At 37.5% G+C, this 21,091-nt stretch overlaps 1 protein-coding gene across 3 annotated transcripts in view; it reads left to right on the top strand.

The window, feature by feature from the left end:
- The window catches only part of TRRAP (transformation/transcription domain associated protein), a 156,664-nt gene that overhangs the window by 48,737 nt on the left and 86,836 nt on the right, over window positions 1-21,091 (top strand). For 2 of the 3 annotated variants that reach the window (XM_074965258.1, XM_074965256.1), the window contains exons 30-46: window positions 854-922; window positions 3,752-3,805; window positions 3,939-3,959; window positions 5,070-5,189; window positions 5,513-5,632; window positions 5,931-6,095; window positions 7,644-7,825; window positions 8,098-8,296; window positions 8,961-9,089; window positions 9,929-10,195; window positions 10,990-11,196; window positions 12,277-12,435; window positions 12,516-12,650; window positions 12,854-12,964; window positions 13,865-14,011; window positions 18,198-18,411; window positions 19,061-19,186. In XM_074965258.1, coding sequence (XP_074821359.1) covers window positions 854-922; window positions 3,752-3,805; window positions 3,939-3,959; window positions 5,070-5,189; window positions 5,513-5,632; window positions 5,931-6,095; window positions 7,644-7,825; window positions 8,098-8,296; window positions 8,961-9,089; window positions 9,929-10,195; window positions 10,990-11,196; window positions 12,277-12,435; window positions 12,516-12,650; window positions 12,854-12,964; window positions 13,865-14,011; window positions 18,198-18,411; window positions 19,061-19,186 — 2,425 coding nt within the window. The remainder of the gene's footprint in view (window positions 1-853; window positions 923-3,751; window positions 3,806-3,938; window positions 3,960-5,069; window positions 5,190-5,512; window positions 5,633-5,930; window positions 6,096-7,643; window positions 7,826-8,097; window positions 8,297-8,960; window positions 9,090-9,928; window positions 10,196-10,989; window positions 11,197-12,276; window positions 12,436-12,515; window positions 12,651-12,853; window positions 12,965-13,864; window positions 14,012-18,197; window positions 18,412-19,060; window positions 19,187-21,091) is intronic. The other variant, XM_074965259.1, reaches the window with a different exon arrangement.

The following is a 21,091-nucleotide window of genomic DNA, read 5'->3' as shown; positions in this document are numbered from 1 at the left end:
GTTCCAGAGTTGAGGGCTTTTAACACCCTCAGGTGACCTCAGCTGCTGGGATACCAGATAAGGAATGAAGTGGCAGCCATTAGATTTTGCTGTGCCTGTGTAATCCACTCCCTGTGGAAAGAACCTCTAAGAAAGGAGACCTGCTGCATTTTTCACTAGCTAAAGTTCCCTAATGGACTTCAGATGTAGCCCCTTGTAGGATGTATTAGTACTCCAATCTAGAAGTGACAAAGGTATGGATAATTGTGGTAAGGTTAAAAGAAAAGCTTGCAACCTTCCAATCAAGCACAGGTTTAAAAGCTCTCTTGGCCTCTGTAGGTAACTGGGCAGTTTAGAAGCAGGTGAATGTCTTCCAAGACTGGTAGGTTGCAGACCAGTGGGTCGCAAACAGCAAGCGAACGTCTCCAATCAAGGGAGCTGAACTAACTACTTGCAGCTGTTTTGTTTGCTTCCCTCAAAAATCAGGCTGTACGTCCACTTTATCTCGTATAAAATCTTGATGTGGCTTTCATAACTGGAACTGTAAAATTAGAGTAATCCTACTGATGTTTCAGAGTAGCAGCCGTGTTAATCTGTATCCGCAAAAGGAACAGGAGGACTTGTGGCACCTTAGAGACTAACCAATTTATTTGAGCATAAGCTTTTGTGGGCTAAAACCCACTTCATTGGATGCATGCAGTGGAAAATACAGTAGGAAGATATATATACACACAGAGAACATGAAACAATGGGTGTTATACACACTATAAGGAGAGTGATCAGTTAAGGTGAGCTATACCAGCAGGAGGGGGGGAACAAACAAACAAACAAAAACCTTTCGTAGTGATAATCAAGATGTTGGATTTCCCCACAGCAACACCTGCGTAAATGGATGGAAGTGGTAGTAATTACACACAAAGGAGGACAGAGGAGTGATGGAAATGTAAGTTAATAGTTCCTTTTATGGGGGAGGGAGAAGCAGAAGTAAACAGTATAAACGTTTATAAAATACAGAAATCATACAACCATAAATGTTACCATAACTGGGTATCCACTGTGGTTTTTTTTACAAGGCTGCGTAAAATTACTTTTTTGAAATATATGTGACAAATCTTAATATGGAAAGCTTTTGCGTCGCATTTTAAATTTGTATTTACAGTGACTGAAATTCACCTGGCAAAGATAGTGCCTGTACAAGTGTCTCAGCACTTTTGCTCTGAAGCTGAAATGGTGTGGAGGATCTTTGGTGGGATCCTGTGTAGTGGGGTGAATTTCATCCAGTGTGCGCAGTTTCCTAGTCCCTAATCCTGCATTGAGGTCTGTATGGGCAGAATGACTTGAGCGGGATCTGCCTATATGGATCAGATTACATGATCAGTGCCATAATTTCTCAATAGTCCGTTTTTTAAAATAATTCAGCTTGGTTTTATAGTTTAGTTTTTAGTTAATATGCTGGATGTTCATGTCATATTTTGTCAGCAAATTTATACTACATATAACATTCCCCCTTCCATCTTAAATATGATTTTTGAAAGCTACATTTTAAAATTTTCCTTAATAATTAAGGTCAGTTTGTTGGTTTATTGTGGGAAGTGATAGTTTGTTGAAATGTGGGAATTAAGTTTCCTTGCAAACTGGAAATTGCATCGTTTAAAGGCAAAGTGTGTTCTATAATATTATACTTGTAGGAATAATGATCACATTCAGTGCTATAGTTTGTATTGTGTTTGCAGTTCTATTAGGAACTATACCAGTAATTTCTACTAGGGGTAAAGATTTATCACTGTCTCAAAACTTCCAAACTAGGAAGGAATCTGTTTTGTTTTTTGTTTTGTTTCAGATTAGAACTAAATTGGGCTGTCTGTTTTTGTTTCAAGAAATCAGTAGATTGAAATGATTTTGTTAACTATGTTTTTCCGTCCCATCAAAAAGCTAACTTCAAATCTAAATTGGTCATCACTTCTGAAGTGACGTTAGATATTTTGTAATCAGATTGGGTTAATTTCTTCTTTGCATTAAGACTTAAAAGTAGGCTACTGTGCATGCATGTTTGCCAAAATACTAATATTTATTAATTCCTGTGCACTGCTATGGCTTTCTATAGACTTCTTTTTGGATCCATTTTTTCCCACTCCCAATGATTATAGATATAATTGAGTCTTTCATAGTAGTCTTTCAGTCCACAGTGGGGCACCACTGTAACAGTTTTGTCTCGTTCTCCCTACATATTAGACCTATTTCACTCAGCTGTGAATTCTTTTGCTTTTAATGTTTTCTTTCACAATCTTTTGTCTATGTATTTTTTGTGTTTTAAATACCCCCCCCTCCAACAAAAAAATTTGTGGTGGAGAAAAAGCTATTTCAAACAAAGTTGTGAATGTTTGACACATGTTCAACATTTTCAAATAGTGTTTTTCTGACACTTAAATTAAAAAAGATTTGATTGATTTTAAAAAAAGATAATTCAGTCTTAAATTTTACTCTTTTATTAGATGTTCATCTCAAGACTCCTTAATACTAGAAATATTAGTAAATTGACGCAAATGAACTTTGACACTGATCTTCACGCAGTTTAGACAGCAGGTGTTGTTCATGCATCCATATATGAGATGTCTTTGTAACTTCATCTCCTAAGAGAGAGAAACAGGGGTGAGGTTAAGTAGTCAAGGGGATTAATTGTAGTTGGCATTAATACTTGTTTCTTCTTGGGGTTTGTGGACTCCAAAATTTCACTGGTTCACATTAAAAGCAAATTTCTGAGTGTGAAGTGCCGTGTATTATACAAACTGATTGTGAATGCTAGCTTCAGGAGGAGATCATAACTTCAGTGGAGATTTACAGGCTGAGAAAAAGAAGCACATCTGCTTGCTTGGTGAGAGGATACAAGGGTGGTATGAGGAACTATACCTTTTAAAAAAAAAAAAAAAAAAAAAAGACCTTCAGCAATTTTTATCCTTCTCTCTCCATCTATAAATTGGGATGAGGTGGTGAATAGGACTCCATGCTCTTTTTGAGCATGCTTGTTTTGATACCCAGGTTGTCGTGCAGTTCTCAGAATTCTGAACACTCTGATTAGCTGACAAGACATTAATCATTTTGCCTCCTAGTAAAGTATTTTACTGCAAAATTCCACAAGGCCTGCATTTTTCAAGGAAAACAAATGACACTTGTAAACTAAAAAGGCTGAAAATCTCAGTTAAAAACTGATTTATAATGATGTAAGGTCTGTCAAGGTAAACTTCAGGTGTAAAGTAAGGGAGCCAGAATTATTCAGCTTTTTTGATCATTCATCCTTGCCACTTAAAACAGCCCTTTTGTAGCCTAATATAGCCCTGATTATATGTGACTTGCTGTAAAAAATTGCATTCCAAGTGGAAATGAATTTTTAATTAATGGATCTGAGGTTTAAAAGCTTCATTAAAAAAGCTAGTCTTTCCTTACTGCATATGAAATATATAAAGTAACTTTTCTGATCAGGCAGGTTGCAACAAATTTTTCCCCCTTCATCAACAATGCTGCTTAAGTGAAAATTTGAATTTTTGTTTTGGGGGAGGGCTGAAGTCCGTTTAAAAGGACTTGTTTGTTTGATATTTTAAGCATTGAAGGTTCTTGTTGTCTCCGTGGGCAATACTTGTCTCTGAAGATATCTGACTATTGTTTCCACTGTCTTGTTCATCCCTAATATTTTTATTGTGCACAAGTATATGGGAAATTATATGTAAATGATGTACAAATAGAAAAAAAAAAAGATGCTTTTCCTCCCCATCCTCAGGAGAGCATTTCAGAGTGCGGGAGATGTTCGTTGTCTCCATTCTGTCAGTTTGAGGTGAGAACATAACCCTATTAAAGTCAGTTTCTGACTGCAATCTGAAGAATAGCATATACTTTTTTTACATTTTTGTGTTTCTTTTTTTTTTTCTTTTTTTTTTTTTCATGCTGTAATTTTTGTTTTGGTTCAGCCTGCCGTGGAAGGGGTAGAGGTGAGAAATTCAGTGGAGGCCCCAGGAGGTTCTTTGTTGTTGTTGTTTTGGTTTTTGCTGTGATGTTAGCTGTATTGTTATGTAATGGGCAGAGTGCATTGTGCCTTTGAGTGCAGTGCTGTGACTTGTCCTATGTTTGTCTGTGGCAGAGTTGTTTTAGTAACAGTGCTGTGAAGGATGTTCAGCATGTTTTGTACTAGGAAGTTTGGAGCAGAACTTTTAAGTGCTTTCCAAGGGATCTAATATTTCAATGATTTTATAAATTTAAGCCCCAGTCTGGCAGTGTGCTCTGTCTGGGCAGCCGCAAGGACCTCCTTGTGCAGATCAGATCACAGGATTGGGGCCTTAATGCTTTGTATTTAATTTCAGTTTAAAAAACACCAATAATATCCCACTACAAACATGGTGCATAGTGTCTGTTAGAAATGGATTTTTTCCCCCCCTCTTCATGTGGTTCCTTGAATACTATTCATTAAGTAATACTCCCACTCTGAATAGAAAATACAGTTCAGTGCCCTAGGAAAATATGAAACAAATTTAAACTACACAATTTTAAAAAGAAATCCTGAAATTTGCTCAGACATTTAGAAGAATAAATATTTGATGGGAGAGCAAAGCTGTTTTTAAAAATAGCCAGCCATATGCAACATGCATTGAACAGTGATGGGAGGGTTCTTTTCTTTCATTCCTATTCTGCTGTTGTAGAATGCGTATGGGAAGTTGTTTTGAGCTGCTAGTTTGGGTTTTTGAAGTGTGAACCACTCAGTATATTGCCGCGATGAGTCCTCATAACTCCCCTCATCACCATTCTCATTACACACAGTTTAGCTTTAATATTAAAATATCACTAAAGAGACAAAGTAAATAAATAAAATGTGCCTACAAAAACATGATACCAAAATGGGAAAAAATATATTTCCCCAGGACAGATTCCTTCCATGTACTGGGGTAAGTAGTTGCTGCTTATATGTTAACTCCTTGCTTTTGTTTGCCAGCTGTGCTAATATATAGATAGAGAAATGTAGTCATGGTAAGATCTGTGGTAATATGTTTGTATGTTTAGTTAGGAAGTGTTTAGTTTATTTTGATAATGTTTATTTTTATCTGTAGGAAATGAAGATTTGTTCAGCAATCATAAACCTATTTCATCTGATCCCAGCTGCTCCTCAGACTCTGGTTAAACCTCTGCTGGAAGTTGTGATGAAAACAGAACGGGCTATGTTGATAGAGGTAAAAGTGGAGTTTAATTTTGCTAATTGCATCTTTTATTGTTTTTATAATACTCCCATTTTAAGTGGTTTTTTTTAATTGTTCCAGCCACCTGCGTAGGATTATTTGGTATAAAAATTGATTTGTAACAAATTATCTCCTCTTTTAAGACTGATAATACTTGATTGTTTTAAGACCTTGGGGCGGTTGTAGTTGCTAACAAATCCATTTTATACCAGTACACATGCTAAGTTCAGTGCCCTATTCTTTGCCAGATAATATGAGAGGAATGGATAAATTGAATAAAGGGAAATAACTTAATTAAAACATTATGAATGTTTCAGGCGGGCAGTCCATTCAGAGAACCACTGATAAAGTTTCTGACACGTCATCCATCCCAGACTGTTGAGCTGTTCATGATGGAAGCGACTTTAAACGATCCACAGTGGAGCAGAATGTTCATGGTAATCTCTGCGAACAATAGTCCAATTTTGATAAATTGGAAGTTATTCATGTACCTTTTTACCATTATTCTTACTGTATAGTATCTGCTGTGTCAGACAAAATACCAGACTTCAGTCCTGAGGACAGATGATTTGGCACCTTTTTATAAGTATTAAATTCGGGCACAAAATTAAAATGCATTAAGGCTGAGTGGTATAGGTAAACTATAAACGTGGGTATACAACTGTATGATGATACAACCTTCGGTATGTTTTCTTTAAAATTTATTCCTTATAATGGTTGGTTGCCCTTCTCCAGAGTTTTTTAAAACACAAAGATGCGAAGCCTTTACGAGATGTCCTGGCAGCTAATCCAAATCGATTTATCACTTTACTGTTACCTGGTGGCACCCAAGCTGCTGTTAGGCCTGGATCACCAAGCACCAGCACAATGCGTCTTGATCTTCAGTTTCAGGCTATCAAGGTATTTATTTGCTGTTTTTTCAAACGTTGTCATGGATAGTTCATATCTGTTTAGAGGGACACTCGCTATAGATACATTGAGTAATGTCACATACATATTGGTAGATTTGTGTTTAAAAAAAAAAAAAAAAAATTTAAAAAAATCGAATTTCTCTTTCACCTGCCAGTTTACTTGTTGCATTTTACGTGTCTTAAAGCAAATAGACAATCAGTTTGACTCTTCTGTTTCTCATTTACTAGCATAACGCTGCCAATGCTGAATAGGAATGTTTTTTAAAAAATTTAAATATATCTGTCATTGGAGTTAAAAAGAAAATGAATTAATGGCAGTGTTTCTATGGACAATTCTTGTAGAACCATATTTAGCCCTAAATCAATCTGAAATGTGTCCCTGTATATCAAGATTGCTATTATGGAGTGTTGCTGTAGCTGTGTTAGTCCCAGGATATTAGAGAGACAATATGGGTGAGGTAATATCTTTTATTGGACTAACTTTTGTTGATGAGAGAGACAAGCTTTTGAGCTACACAGAGCTCTTCTTCAGGTCTGGGAAGCATACTCAGTGTCACAGCTAAATGCAAAGTGGAGCAGATTGTTTAGCATAAGTAGTTAACACGTATTTCATATTTTTAGTGTCTAGCAAAGTTATAAATTTAAGCTCCAAGGCACCTTCAACTTTGGAAGCTTAAATGCATAACTTTTGCTAAACACTAAAAATCATGGACTTAATAGAGGCACTGGATTTATGGCTTATTACAACAATCTATAACGCACTAAACCTCCCCACAGTTTTCCCCTACTCCACCCCCTTTTCCCCACCCCACCCCCGGTGATTGGAGAGGTGGTAATGGGCCACTTCACCTTGAGTGGTCCCTTGAAATATATGTGAACCACTTGTGCTAAACAGTCTGTTCCACCTTGTATTCGAGAGACAAGGTGAGTGAGGTAATATCTTTTACTGGACCATCTTCTGTGAGATGGTGAGACAGATAAGCTTTCAAGTTACACAGAGCTCTTCCTCTGGTCTGGGAAAGGTATGAAGAGTGTCAGTTAAAAACAAGGTCAAACAAATAGCATATGTGCTAACTACTTATGCTAAGCTAAGGCAGAGGTTCTCAAACTGGGGGGCTGGGGGCACAGAATGTATCCGGGGGGGGGGGGGGGAAAGAGCATGAGAAGTTGGTCTGTCTTCAGAGCTGGGCGCCTGGCCAGCAGCTGCTGCTCTCCATGCTGCCTTCAGAGCTGGGCGGTGGTTTATGTACTTGAGGGGAAGGGAGTGTAAAGGGCTACAGACAAAAAGAAGATGGGGGTGGGGGGCACAATAAAATAAATTTGACAACCACTGTTCTAAGGGACCATTCAATGTGAAGTGGCCCGTTAACACCTTGTTTCCGAGACTAGAAGAAGTGCTCTGTGTAAGTTCGAAAGAGTGTCTTTCACCAACAGAAGTTGGTCTAATAAAATATATTAACTAACCCACCTTGTCTCTCTGATTGCTATTATTAGATATAGGTCTAATAGATGTATTTGTCTTGTTTGTTTTTGGCAGATCATAAGTATTATAGTTAAGAATGATGAATGTTGGTTGGCAAATCAACATTCCTTAGTGAGTCAGTTAAGACGTGTGTGGGTAAGCGAAGCTTTTCAAGAAAGACATCGTAAGGAGAATATGGCTGCAACAAACTGGAAAGAACCTAAACTACTGGCATACTGCTTATTGAATTACTGCAAGTATGTAGAACTATTTATTGATCAAATCAATTTTTTTCCATTTGTGTATATTTTTTCTGTACTTTCAAAATAAAACTGCTACATAATGCTGTGTGGAAGAAAAGGCTGAAAGTTGCTCCTTAGTGCTGCCGTTAGAACCAAAACCAAGGCTACTTTCAGGGATTTTTTAACTGTGCATGTTTAAAAGCAGTGATGACTCCTCCCCCAAGTCATCAAACAAAATAGTCTGATACTAGTTTCTCACAAGAGATTTTAATTGTTTCCTTTTCCAGAAGGAATTATGGTGATATAGAGTTGCTCTTCCAGCTGCTTCGAGCTTTTACAGGCCGTTTTCTGTGCAATATGACTTTCTTAAAGGAGTACATGGAAGAAGAAATCCCAAAAAACTATAGTATTTCCCAAAAACGGGCTCTGTTCTTCCGGTTTGTAGACTTCAATGACCCAAACTTTGGAGATGAGCTGAAAGCCAAGGTAAGTAAAGCAATTAAATCAAAATAGGCTGATATTTAGGTTTAATTCTCATCTTGGGAACTAGGGCAACAAACCTTGCTTGCTTAAATGTCAAAAAGAGTTCAGTAATTGGCAGAGCCAATTACGTGAAATACCATATACGTGGAAGACCAACAATACATGGAGTCAGCAATTCCGCTGACTTTCAAAGTTGATCATTTCTTAGGTTGTGCCTACGTGGCCCTGCAGTTTGGACTATGGGGTGTAAATTGCAGAGTGCACTAGCGTGCTGTGCTCTAACTCCCATGTGTGATACACAGCTGGCGTGAACTAAAAGGTAGATACAGCACAGCATGCCAGTGCATTCTGTAGTCCATACCCAAAGTCCAGATGCAGGCTGTGTAGACAAACCCTTAATCTGCCCTTTCTAGGAAACCAATTTTTGTGTTGTGTGTGTTTTTTCTCTCCTCCTCCACCCCCCCCCCCCCCCCCAATTATCTGTCTGTTCAGGCTTTTTTACATGCGATCTCTCTAAGTTTGAAAGAGAGAACGTCAAGAGGTTCTGAAGCTGCAGTGCACTGGTTTTGTCAGTAATCGGGAATAATCCATATAGCTTTTTTAAGTAATTGTTTTATTTAGAGAACTTAATAGCATAGTATTAACTTCTTCCATTTCTGGTTTGTAGGTTCTGCAGCATATCTTGAATCCTGCATTCTTATATAGTTTTGAAAAGGGAGAAGGAGAACAACTTCTGGGACCACCCAACCCAGAAGGAGATAATCCAGAAAGTATCACCAGTGTTTTTATAACAAAGGTATCAATCTCTGCTAGCTTTAAAGAATTGAAAAGCGAAAAATAAAATAAATGTAGCTGAGTTGATTGACATTTCAATCCTGATTTGAATTATTCTTGCTATTTCTGGCCACGGCCTTCTCTAAATATAAGTGATCAATTATACTGACTCATATAATAATTTTGAATTGTGGAGAAATATCCACCAGGAACTAGAATGAGATTACAAATACTCAAGTTACTTGTGACTTGACTAGGATTTCAACATATTTTTTTACAAATGAAGGCTTGCTGGGGCAACCCCCTGTATCACCTATCTCTTGGTAAGAAGAGTCTTTATAGACTCCTAGAAATGACTTGTGCCTCATTATTATACCAGTCAGCAAAGATAAGATAGTCACTGTTGAAGATATTTTAAAGGCCAGATCTTCAGAAGTGCTCAGATCCCCTTTTTATAAAAATGTGCTCACTTCATTTAGTTGCCAAAGTGGGAGCTGATCTCTTATGAAAATCTGGCGTCCGTTGTGTGTGCTGAAGACTTTTGAAAACCTGGCCCTAAATATAGATGTATGTGCAAATAGTGTAATCAAAGATCATTTGGGCAATAGAGGAGAAATGGACAGTAGCCCATTCCTTTGGAGAGTGCTGATAGCTGGTGATAAAATTACATTGTTCTAAAAGTCATCTCATCTGTTGCTGTAGATACCAACCTGTAAAAGTATGTTTTTTTTTTTTTTATAGACTTAGTGAACTATATTTGTTCTTGTAGTTGGTAATGTGTGTGTAGAGCTTACAAAGATATTTCTTTTTTTTTCTCTCTCCTCCCTTCTCATCTTGCTACCCCTCCACTCTTGGGTATAGGTACTTGACCCAGAAAAGCAGGCAGACATGCTGGATTCACTCAGAATTTATCTCTTGCAATTTGCAACACTTCTTGTGGAACACGCCCCACATCACATTCATGACAATAACAAGAACCGGAACAGCAAACTACGACGCCTGATGACCTTTGCCTGGCCCTGTCTCTTGTCTAAGGCATGTGTGGACCCAGCGTGCAAGTACAGTGGACATTTGCTTTTAGCACACATCATTGCAAAATTTGCCATACATAAGAAGATAGTGTTGCAGGTATTGTTTACAAATTTGCACTAATATGCTAAAAGGATGCTGATAAGTACTGTTTCTGGTGTACGCTTTCTTTTAATCCATTATTTTGTTCTGTAATGGAGGGCCTGTCATGGAGGATGGAGATGTAGTTTTGAATAATCATTATACATGTGATAACTAAAACCGCAAGAGCAGATAAAATCACACAGGGAGCAAGTATAGAAGGAGCAGGCCAAAGACCAGCACCTTGTGGAGTATCTACAAGAAGGGAACTAGTGAAGGCAGTAGGTGAGAGAGGAGAGTCACCTGGGAAGCTCAGTGGGAAGAGGGGCTTGTTCCTGGTAATGATGGCAGCAAAAAGATCATGAAAAATGAGAATTGGACTTAATGTGGAGAAGATCATTGGTAACTTTAGGGAAGTTTTAGAATATGGAGAAGGTAAAAGGTAACTGACAGGTGTAAAGGAGAGAGATGAAGGCACTTCAAGATCGTGGGCGTAGATGACACTTTCAAAGAGCTTAGAGATGGGGGAATAAGGGAGATGAGGCAGTGAAGAAACAGGTAATATTTAGAGGTCTCTTAAAATCAGGGCATTAGCGGCATCATTTGAAAGAAAGGTGTTTGAGAAAGAGGTCAAGGGATTCGTGAGGGAGAGAATATAAGAAAACAGCATCAGACACTGGGGAAAAGCAGGATAGCAGGTAGGACAAGGGAGTGAAACTACCATTTATTCAAGGAAAAAGGTCTTAAAGAGCTGTATTATTCTTTAGAAGAAGAGGTTTGTATCATGTTTAAGAGGATCACTCCTTTTTTAGGTTTTTCACAGTCTTCTAAAAGCTCATGCAATGGAGGCTCGAGCAATTGTCAGGCAGGCAATGGCTATTCTAACTCCAGCTGTGCCTGCTCGAATGGAGGATGGACATCAGATGCTGACTCATTGGACACGAAAAATCATTGTAGAAGAGGGCCATACAGTTCCACAACTGGTCCATATTTTGCATTTAATAGTACAGCATTTCAAGGTATGTATACAGTGACCAGCCGAACAATTGGACAAATTATCCTAGATGCCTAGGAGATATAATACAGATTAAATAAAAATTAGTGAGATTCAAATTATACAGCAGAGAACAAATATTTAAAGGAGATAGTTCTCTACGCACATGTGCGTACTACAAACATTTAAAACTGAAAATGTCTGCTGTTAATGTACCAATATATCTGGCCAATTCTGAAATGCCTCTGTCTCTTTGAACTTTTGCTTTTACATTGTTTCATCTTTCCCTTTTCTACTCACATGCCCTCTGTATTTTTTGTTTGTTAAAGCCTCCTCCACCCATATATGGTCATTTAAAGAGTCATGTTCCCAAAAGCGCACAAATGCCTGAAATACCAATTTAACTTAAGCAAAGGGTCAGCTTGGTCTTGGTCCATAAGTACTTTTAAAATTAGCTTGCACACGGTATGAAATAGCGTAAATAGGGAGCCAACTGAAATGCTAGTAAAACTTTGAAAGCAACACTGAAAGTGAAGTTTGGAGTGGTTTGTTTCCAAAATGAAACACTAGATAGGTATGATTCTTGGGCTATGTCTGTATTGCAGCTTATGTCGGCATAACTTATGTCAGTCAGGGGGGTGAATAAATTACACCCTTGAGTGATATAAGTTACACTGACATAAGCACTGGTGTGGACAGCGCTATGTTGGCAGGGGAGCTTCTCCCACTGACGTAGCTACCGCTGCTTGCGAGAGAGGAGTAGTTAAGCTGACGGGAGAACTCTCTCCTGTTGGCTTAGAGGAGCTACACTAGAGAGCTTGCAGCGATGCCGCTGCATTGGCACAGCTGTTCTGCTGTACACTCTCTCTAGTGTAGCCATAGCCTTAGTCTGGTTTACCTGTGGGTCTGGGAAAATCTGGTCAGAAATGTCTGTTTTACCAAAGAACCAGCTTCTTGTCTTAATTCTAGAGGGATGAGCGTGGTACAGATATAACCAACTCTGGGCTTAAATGCAATTAATTTACCATCCTGTTTTCTGTGTAGTAGGGAATATGTAGAATATAATTAGTTTACATGTAACATATTTATGAATCCATTTCTACAGGTTTATTACCCTGTAAGACACCATTTGGTGCAGCATATGGTTAGTGCCATGCAGAGGTTGGGTTTCACTCCTAGTGTTACTATTGAACAAAGAAAACTGGCTGTGGACCTTGCTGAAGTAGTCATCAAATGGGAATTGCAGAGAATTAAAGATCAACAGGTAGGAATAGTAACAGTCTTGATGAACCTCAAAATGTTGTCATGAATTTTTTTTAAATGTGTGTATCGCTGATATTTCAGCCAGATTCAGATATGGATCCAAGTGCAAGTGGAGAAGGAGCAAGTTCTGCCTCATCTTCTGTTAAAAGAGGATTGTCTGTTGATTCTGGTCAAGAGGTGAAACGATTCAGGACAGCTACTGGGGCAATAAGTGCAGTAAGAAATATTCAGTTTCCTTTTGTTCTTATAACCAGCAATTTTAAGATTAAGTAACCTTTATGTTCATTTTCCTTCGTAATTTTGTAGCCTGCTCACTGTTAAACTACGATTAATTCATAGTTGTGCTTTATATTATTATTTAAGCACAATTTATTATATACCATTACCCCTCTTTTATTGAACAAAAATTGTGTGCACAGGTATTTGGACGTACTCAGTCGTTGCCAGGAGCTGATGCACTTCTTTCCAAGCCAATCGACAAGCAGCATACAGATACTGTGGTCAACTTCCTCATTAGAATTGCTTGCCAGGTACTGTATGATTCTGAAATGCATGTACCAATGCTTCATTAGTGTTCAAAAATGCAAATAACCTTTTATTATACACTCTGGGATAAGTGTATAAACTTCAACGATGGCTGTCGTCTTCTGAAAAGTTTGGAAATTGGTATGAAAAATTCATATGAAAAACATAGGGTTGTGCTGATTTTTATGTAAATTTTTATTAAAAGTATTCATGTTCCATATCTTTGTAGTTATACTCCGAGATGTCTGGATAGCTGATGAGACATTTAGATGTAAAGAACTTTAAGACATTGACTTGTTTCTGAGATATAAAAATATATATTGGAACAAAACTAGAGCAGTTATTACTTAGGTTTCTACATGCCGAAATCACATGATCAGTGGGTGAGAAAACTATGTCCTACTGACTTGCACTGAGATGTAGTCTCTTAAGTGCCTAAGTAACATTGGAAAATGTGGCTTAGACTCCTAAGCCACTGAGATGCTTTTGAAAATTTTACCCACAGAATAATTTTAAATGTGAATAAACTAAAGAACTTTAAACTGCTCATTGACAAATTGTGAGCATGAACAATTAAATTAGTCAAAATAGTTCCTGTGAATTGTTTGCTCAGCTGTATTCTTCGCATAATACATTTAAAAATATTGTTGCAACCTGACATTCCTTTGAGAATTTTTTCAGAGACTAGGTAAATCCGTTAACATCTTAAAAACAGTTTGTATATAAACACAATACTAGCCTTTTGTGTAATACAGTATCGTGACTGTGTTGGTATAGTTACTTTAGCTAAGCCTTTCCAAAACTAGACAATGATATGCTTATATAGGAGTATAAAAAATTAATGAGTTATAAAGATCATGGTTATAAATGGTTGTCATTCTGCAGTAATTTTGATTAATTGCTAGGTAAATGACAACTCAAACACTGCTGGATCTCCTGGAGAATTGCTGTCTCGACGCTGCGTTAACCTTTTGAAGACAGCTTTACGACCAGATATGTGGCCAAAATCAGAACTCAAACTGCAGTGGTTTGATAAACTGCTAATGACTGTGGTAAGTTACATTCCAGCCCTGTAGAGCTTTAAGATTCAGTAACACAGGACATAATTGAGTACTGGCTTAATAAGATATTGAAGGTCTTTAACAATTTACCTATTTCTTGATAAGTCAGTATCCAAGAGATCTATTTTATTTATAATATGCAGATCTTAGGTTTAGACTATATATTGAAGATAGTAGCACAACATTGATGTAGAGAATTTTAAATTAAATGTTGTCCATTTAATTACTAGTTTAATCACTGTCATTACTAGAACTAATGAAATTGATTTATAGGTTTTTTGAGTAATTAATTATTCTTGTCATTTTTCTTGACAAGAGGATTTAGGTAAAAGTCAACATTTGAGAATGGAAGTGCACGTTAATAAATGTTAGATTCTTTCTGTCAAGCATTTGTAGCAATGCTAGTATTGTTAAATAATTTTAGTTTCTTTGTAGAGTCATTAAAACTGATTTTTGGTCTAACATGTAATGTAAATACTACATATAAAATCGATAGAAACAAAATAAAGGAAACAAATAAGCTTATGGATCAGTTTGCACATGCTCAGCAGAGACTTATAAAAGTATGGCAACTAAAGTCGCTGAAGATTCTATCCGTGCTGGACATGCTCCAGCCTAGGGTGGCAGGACTGTCTCTACAGTTGCCCCTCTTGGCAGCTGGGCACCGCTGAGACACCCGGCACCAGAATTAAGAGCATGGAGGCAGTTTGTTCATTGTTCTCAGTGCTTCCTTTGCTGGTGCCCAGGCAGGATGAAGGAGAAGGAAGGAGGCTGTCTGACTGGAATGCAGAGTGTTGAGGAATCGGGTCTGGGGATGGCGAGTAGGGAAACTGGGACAAAGGTGGTGGGGAAATGACTGGTGCAAGGAGTTGGTGGTGGTACAGACTTGAAGAAGAGCTCTTTGTAGCGCAAAAGCTTGTCTCTCTCACCAACAGAAGTTGGTCTAATAAAAGATAACACCTACCTTGTGTTAGTGAAAGGTTGGCATTCTATACTTAACAGTGAAGTTTTTAATTATGGCGTAGTTAATGCATGCTATTAACGTAAAACAAATTAACTGGATTAAAAAAAAAGTTGTGATAAATTGCAGTTTTAATTACACTATTAAACAATAATAGAATACCAATTTAAATTTATGATTAATATGTAGAACACTTAAATGTATTTTTGTTTTGTTTTTGCGTGGTATATGAAAAAAAAATGTAAAACTTTAGCGCCTACAAGTACAAGCATGAAGAGGCATACGAATGTTTAGCATATCTGGCATGTAAATTCCTTGCAGGGCTGGCTACAACAGTGCCATTCGAACGCCTGTTCTCACTTTCAGGTGACATAAATAAGAAGCGGGCAGGTAAATATAAACAAACTCATTTGTCTTAACGATTGGCTCAACAAGAAGTAGGACTGAGTGGACTTGTAGGCTCTGAAGTTCTACATTATTTTGTTTTTGAGCGCAGTTATGTTAAAAGAAATTCTGCATTTGTAAGTCGCACTTTCAGGATAAAGAGATTGCACTACAGTACTTGTATGAGATGAATTGAAAAATACTATTTATTTATCTCTCTTTGTAATATATAATAGATATATTATATTTGTAATAAAAATAATATAAAGTGAGCACTTTACACTTTTCAGTTGCAACACAGAATACAATCAATGTATCTGAAAATGTAGAAAAACTGCCAAAATATTTATAGTCAATTTAAATTGGTATTGTATTGTTGTTTAACAGTGCCATTAAAACAGCAATTAATCGCGACAGTTTTTTAAATCTTGTGATTAATTGATTTTTTTAGTCATTTGATATCCCTATTTTTAATACATTACATGACAGTATGCCATATAATATGCCATTACAATACTATAAACTAAGTTATTTGTACCATGCTACTACTATAAGTAGTATGAACTTTCTTATTGTGGTAAATATGTTGGGATCACTTTTTGGTTTCCACTGTAGAATAAAGCAGTGGCAAAGCCTACTTCGCTGCAATAGTAAATGAATTTAAGATTTTTAAAGAGTACTTTTACCATGATTCCTTTTTCCAAATGTTTAGAAACTGTACATTACTGGTGTGAAGATAGTTGCTTTTGTAACCTTATTTTTAAAAGGTAGTCACTTAATAATTTTCTCCTCCTACCATTGGGGCTGCTTTAGTTTACCTCTGTTTAAAGGTGGTTAATGCTGTTGTTTTTATATACCTTGTACATTTGGCTTTCAACCTCTGTAGTTGATGATGCTTCATCATTATTCATTACTCAAAACTCTACTTATGCTTCTCAAAAATACTGTACAACTTAACTAATGAGAACTCCCATTAACATTCAGCACTTCAGGAGCAAATGTTATCCACGCTGAATAGAACATGCACAATTACTTAACCGCAGTTCAGCACATCATTTTCTCTTCAGTCCTACAAATGAAATACTGTACATATTCAGCTTTTTGTCAGAATTCTCTCCCACCCACCTTTCTTGGTCTCAGTAATTCCAATGCAAATATATTTATCTGAGTGCAGGCCTTACAAGGTATTGGTGGCTGAGCAGAAATAACAGGACTTGGGTAAAACAAAACTGCACTTGAATATTTCTGTGAATAGAAGATGCAGGGGCTTGTACTGAGCACTAAAGCTGGGCCAGGTTTTATAGCTGTAACTTTTTTCACTGAATAATGCAATTTTGGGACAATTTTAGTGAATTGTTTGTTGAAACAATATATATATTCACAAGGGGGATTTTAAGCACAAAAACTGGAGGAGGAGCAAGAGAAATAGGTGGTGGTAGTGGTGGTGCCCCCTTATAACATTTAGTCTGGTGGTTAGGCCACTCACCTGGGATGTGGGAGGTCCAGATTTGAATTGCTGTTCCGGAGCAGGAACCTTGAACCACTGTTCCTCCTCTCTTCCCCATGTGAGTGCCTAACCTCCAGGGTATTCTGGGGATGGGGCTCTTTTAATTTCTCCTGTTGTTGAAGCTGTTCCACTTTTTACAAAATACTTAAATATTCAGTGAAGTAGACCTAGGAACCAAGTATGTCCTCCCCCCAGATGAGGTAAGTCCTCTGACCACTGGGCTATAGAATCATTCTCTGTTTCTGGCCCAATGATTACTCAAGTATTTTATACGAAGATTCATCAGGAAAGGTGAGACCCCCCATCTCAGAATATCCTATCGCCTGGCAGTTAGGGTACTCACTGGCAGCGGGGCGACCTGCATTCAAGTCCTTGCTCAGGAGTGGAGTCCTGGAGCTTGTTACCCTTTTCCAGATAAATATAAGAACATAGAGTAATGGTGAGGATGGCAAATTTACTTGCATGAGCAATTGAGAGAACCAGGTTGTCTGGGACTTCCAGTTGTTGAACTGTAGTCTGTCCTAACTCCCTCCAGTGCTCTGGAGAAGAAGTCTTCCAGTTTGTCATCTCTTGCAAATCTTCTGCTTTCTTATTGTGGTCCTGTAGGCATCACAGAGTTGGAAAAGGCAGGGCTCGCCGCATCCAGCAGCTAGTAGGCCAAAAAAAAAAAAACAGGCAGGAAGGTGGGTGGCCCTAGTGCTTATATAACATTTAAATGGTAAGCTAGCATTAGGGCTCCTAGGCACTACAGTAATCCAAATAATGAATAATATCCTTCTGCTTTCTGTTAGGTGAAGTCATACAGCCTAATTCACTGTAACAGTGGTTATATTTTAGGATGGGAGACAGACAAGGCTAGCAAAATCTTTTATTTTCCACTCATTCAGTTGGTTTAGTTTCAAACATCCTGTTTCTGGGCTTGAAGCACCCATTTCTCATAAGCGCTTCTTTTAAAGGTCCATCAGAATAAGCGGTTTTATACCTGCTCTTCAGTATCTTTTTCTTTAAGGTATTTCCACAGGCAAATGTAGTGCAGCCCATTGTTCCAAGCAGTGTCTAGCTAGCCACTTTCTTTGCTGCTTTCACCACTCCTGTAATGTTAAAACTATGCAAATAGGTAAATTTCAGCTATGCAGTTAGTGGCTTCCAAGGTCTCATATTTTGCAGATCTGGAAAACATGGCTGGCATAAGAGAATGGAATTGAAACTCTTGTAATATGGAAACCTGGAATCATGTTGTTGTAGATTTTACACAGGTTTGATGTGAGTTAACAAGTCTAATACTCTTTTGTTTGTTGTTTTTTCCCGTATATGTGTCCTTCTAGGAACAGCCCAATCAGGCCAACTTTGCCAACATTTGCACTGGGCTAGAGGTCCTAAGTTTCCTATTAACTGTACTGCAGTCTCCAGCTATCCTTAGCAGCTTCAAACCTCTGCAACGAGGAGTAGCAGCTTGTATGACATGTGGAAACACCAAGGTTTTGAGGGCTGTCCACAGTCTACTCTCTCGCTTAATGAGTATATTCCCTACAGAACCAAGTATGTGGTATTTTCCTCTTCCTTTTTCTTTTATCACTGCATAACTTAAGTGGTTTTGGGGGGGGGGCAGGGAGAGATTTCTAATATGCTAATCTTCTGTTTTATGTGTTCTGCATTTTATGGTCCATTTTAGCTTGCACTTTCAACCTCTGTTTAAAAAAAAAAAAAAGTTGCAATAAGTAATCATGTGGAATACATCATTATCCTTTGACATAAAAACTTAATAACCTGTGGCAGTCATTACTTTGACTCAAGAAATGCCTGCTATAAATTTAATGTCTTTTGCAATTACCATTTTTCTGCTTTGAAAAATGCTGTTTTTCAGTAGTTGAACATCACTGTTTTACTAAGACAAGAAAGAGAAATTGGGTGTAAAGAGAGGCTTTAGGTAACATGGAACACTTGACAAGGATAAGCACTACTTAGTCATAGCACTACTAAATTAATCGAGACCATCTTATTACTAGGAAAATTTTAGTGAGCATACTGGGGAAGTGATACCCAACACAGAGGCCACAGTGGTTGTATAATACATACAGGGTTTTTTTACATGCAAGTACGGAAGGTTCAGAGAGAGCCCCTTGTACTGTTTTAATAACTATAATATTATAAAACTTATTTGGTTTTTATGTTGTCAACTCTGTCTCAGGTACTTCAAGTGTAGCATCAAAATACGAAGAGCTGGAATGCCTATATGCTGCAGTCGGAAAGGTTATCTATGAAGGACTTACTAATTATGAAAAAGCCACTAATGCTAATCCTTCCCAACTCTTTGGTGAGTTTCTCGTTCTTCTCGGACATGTCTATAAATTGGCTCGCTAATTAGCGTGTTCTCTGTCATTAGGTTTTATTTTATTTTCTGTAAGGGGGTTGATAGCCGTGTAGATAGTGCTGTGTGCCGCTCTGGGAAATCTGGATGTAGACATGACCTTGGGAAGAAGGCTGACAGCCTTGAGGAATAAGACTACAGGGCTCATTGCATTCTATCATTCCCAAGCAGCTGGCTTGAAGATAAGTATTGAAAATGGATACTGGTGGCTGGATAGGTGCCTTAGTTACTAAGGGCACATAGGAAGGAGAAAAGGCATTTAAACTAACAATGATGTAAAGTAAAAGCTATTGGAAATTTCAGCTGGAGCAGCCAAAATCCTCCAGTTACTATTTTTGGGGCATAAGATCATGGGTGTTTTAAAAAATGAAGTAAATACATGTAAATGTTTTTTGTCCAGTATTTTTCATTTGAATACAAGCACCAGTTTGTTGAAAGCATCAAATGTTAGCTGATTTAAATCACATAAGAGTCTTCTTTAGAACTTGGATTCTGAATCAGTGAAGAATCCCAGATACAGTACACTCTTTTCAAAAGGTATTTTTATGAAGCACATTTTTGAAAAGCTGAAACACATTCCTAGTTCACTATTTATTTACATTGATTAAACTACCAGGGAACTAATCTCCCTTTAGTTCTTGTCTGAACGCTTGACTACAACTGAGATATGTTGGAATGATTAGACAGTTTGGCTGGTCATAGCAAGTTTGGCACAGAATTGGTTCTGTCAATAATGCAAACTTGAAATTGCACTAGTTAGAAAAGCTTGCTGCTTTAAATGGCAAATGTCCTTCACTATCCTAGTTTGTGATCTGTGTAGACAGGTGTAATTTCACTTAGGGAATTGCCTATTTGTCAGGTGTCAGGATGTGCTATACAACACACTAACCAAGAAAGAGACTTTTTATCATTTGTCCAGAGCACACTCCAAGGTTAGATTCTACTGTTTTCTCTGAGTCAGTCTATATCTTATCGATTATAAAAAAGCGGTCCAGACTCTTAACAGATAGATACCAGAGTATTTGTGAGGGGTGGAAAAGGAGGGACAAAATAAAGTAAAGCTTTCAAAGCAGTCATTCTGTCTGTTAATAAAACACTTAAACTCTAAATATTGTTTTGGGTTATTTGATGAATTATGAAGTTGCAGAAAAGTAGGAAATGGTTGTTACTGCCAGAATAGGGTTTCTAGTCTATCTGTATACTGTGTGAGGACAGGTGTTGCTATATATCTTGTAAAATCAGCTGCCGTACGTGAACACCAACATACTTCAGAGGAGCATCAATCTCTACATTTACATCCAATATATGTGCACAGGCATTGTTAACAAATATACAGTTTGAGGGGGAAAATACATATTTGTTCTAATACAGACACTTAGGAAGCGTCTTTAATACTAAATGACAGCTCCTGCATAGCTCAAGTATATACCCTTTTAATTACGGTGATTTCTTACCTACTTAGTAACTGATATATGAAACTAATTAATTACATTCTGGGAGGATTACATCTGTATCCAACAAGTATGATGCTTTATTTTCATATTATGGGATTTAAGAACTGACATGTTCCAAGGCATGAAAAAAGCCATTTAACAAGGCAAGAGTCAACTATTAGATATATCTGGGGTATTTCTATTGCAAAACTGAGCTTCTGACTGAGTAGAAAGGAATGCTTTGAGAGAGATAAATAGCAAAATATTGCCATTAATCTTGGTTTGCTAACCTTTTCCATTATGCATCGACATAGATTTCCTGTCTTTGTAACAGGGATAGCTGCATATCCAAGGTAGGACACAACTGTCCAAAAGTAGAGCACTCCGCCTGTCCTTTCATAGGACAAGTACAGAATTA

This window comes from Natator depressus, chromosome 10 (assembly GCF_965152275.1).
Source record: "Natator depressus isolate rNatDep1 chromosome 10, rNatDep2.hap1, whole genome shotgun sequence".
Classification (NCBI taxonomy): domain Eukaryota; kingdom Metazoa; phylum Chordata; order Testudines; family Cheloniidae; genus Natator; species Natator depressus.
Note: the sequence above shows the minus strand (reverse complement) of the source record. Positions and strands in the feature narration are given on the sequence as shown.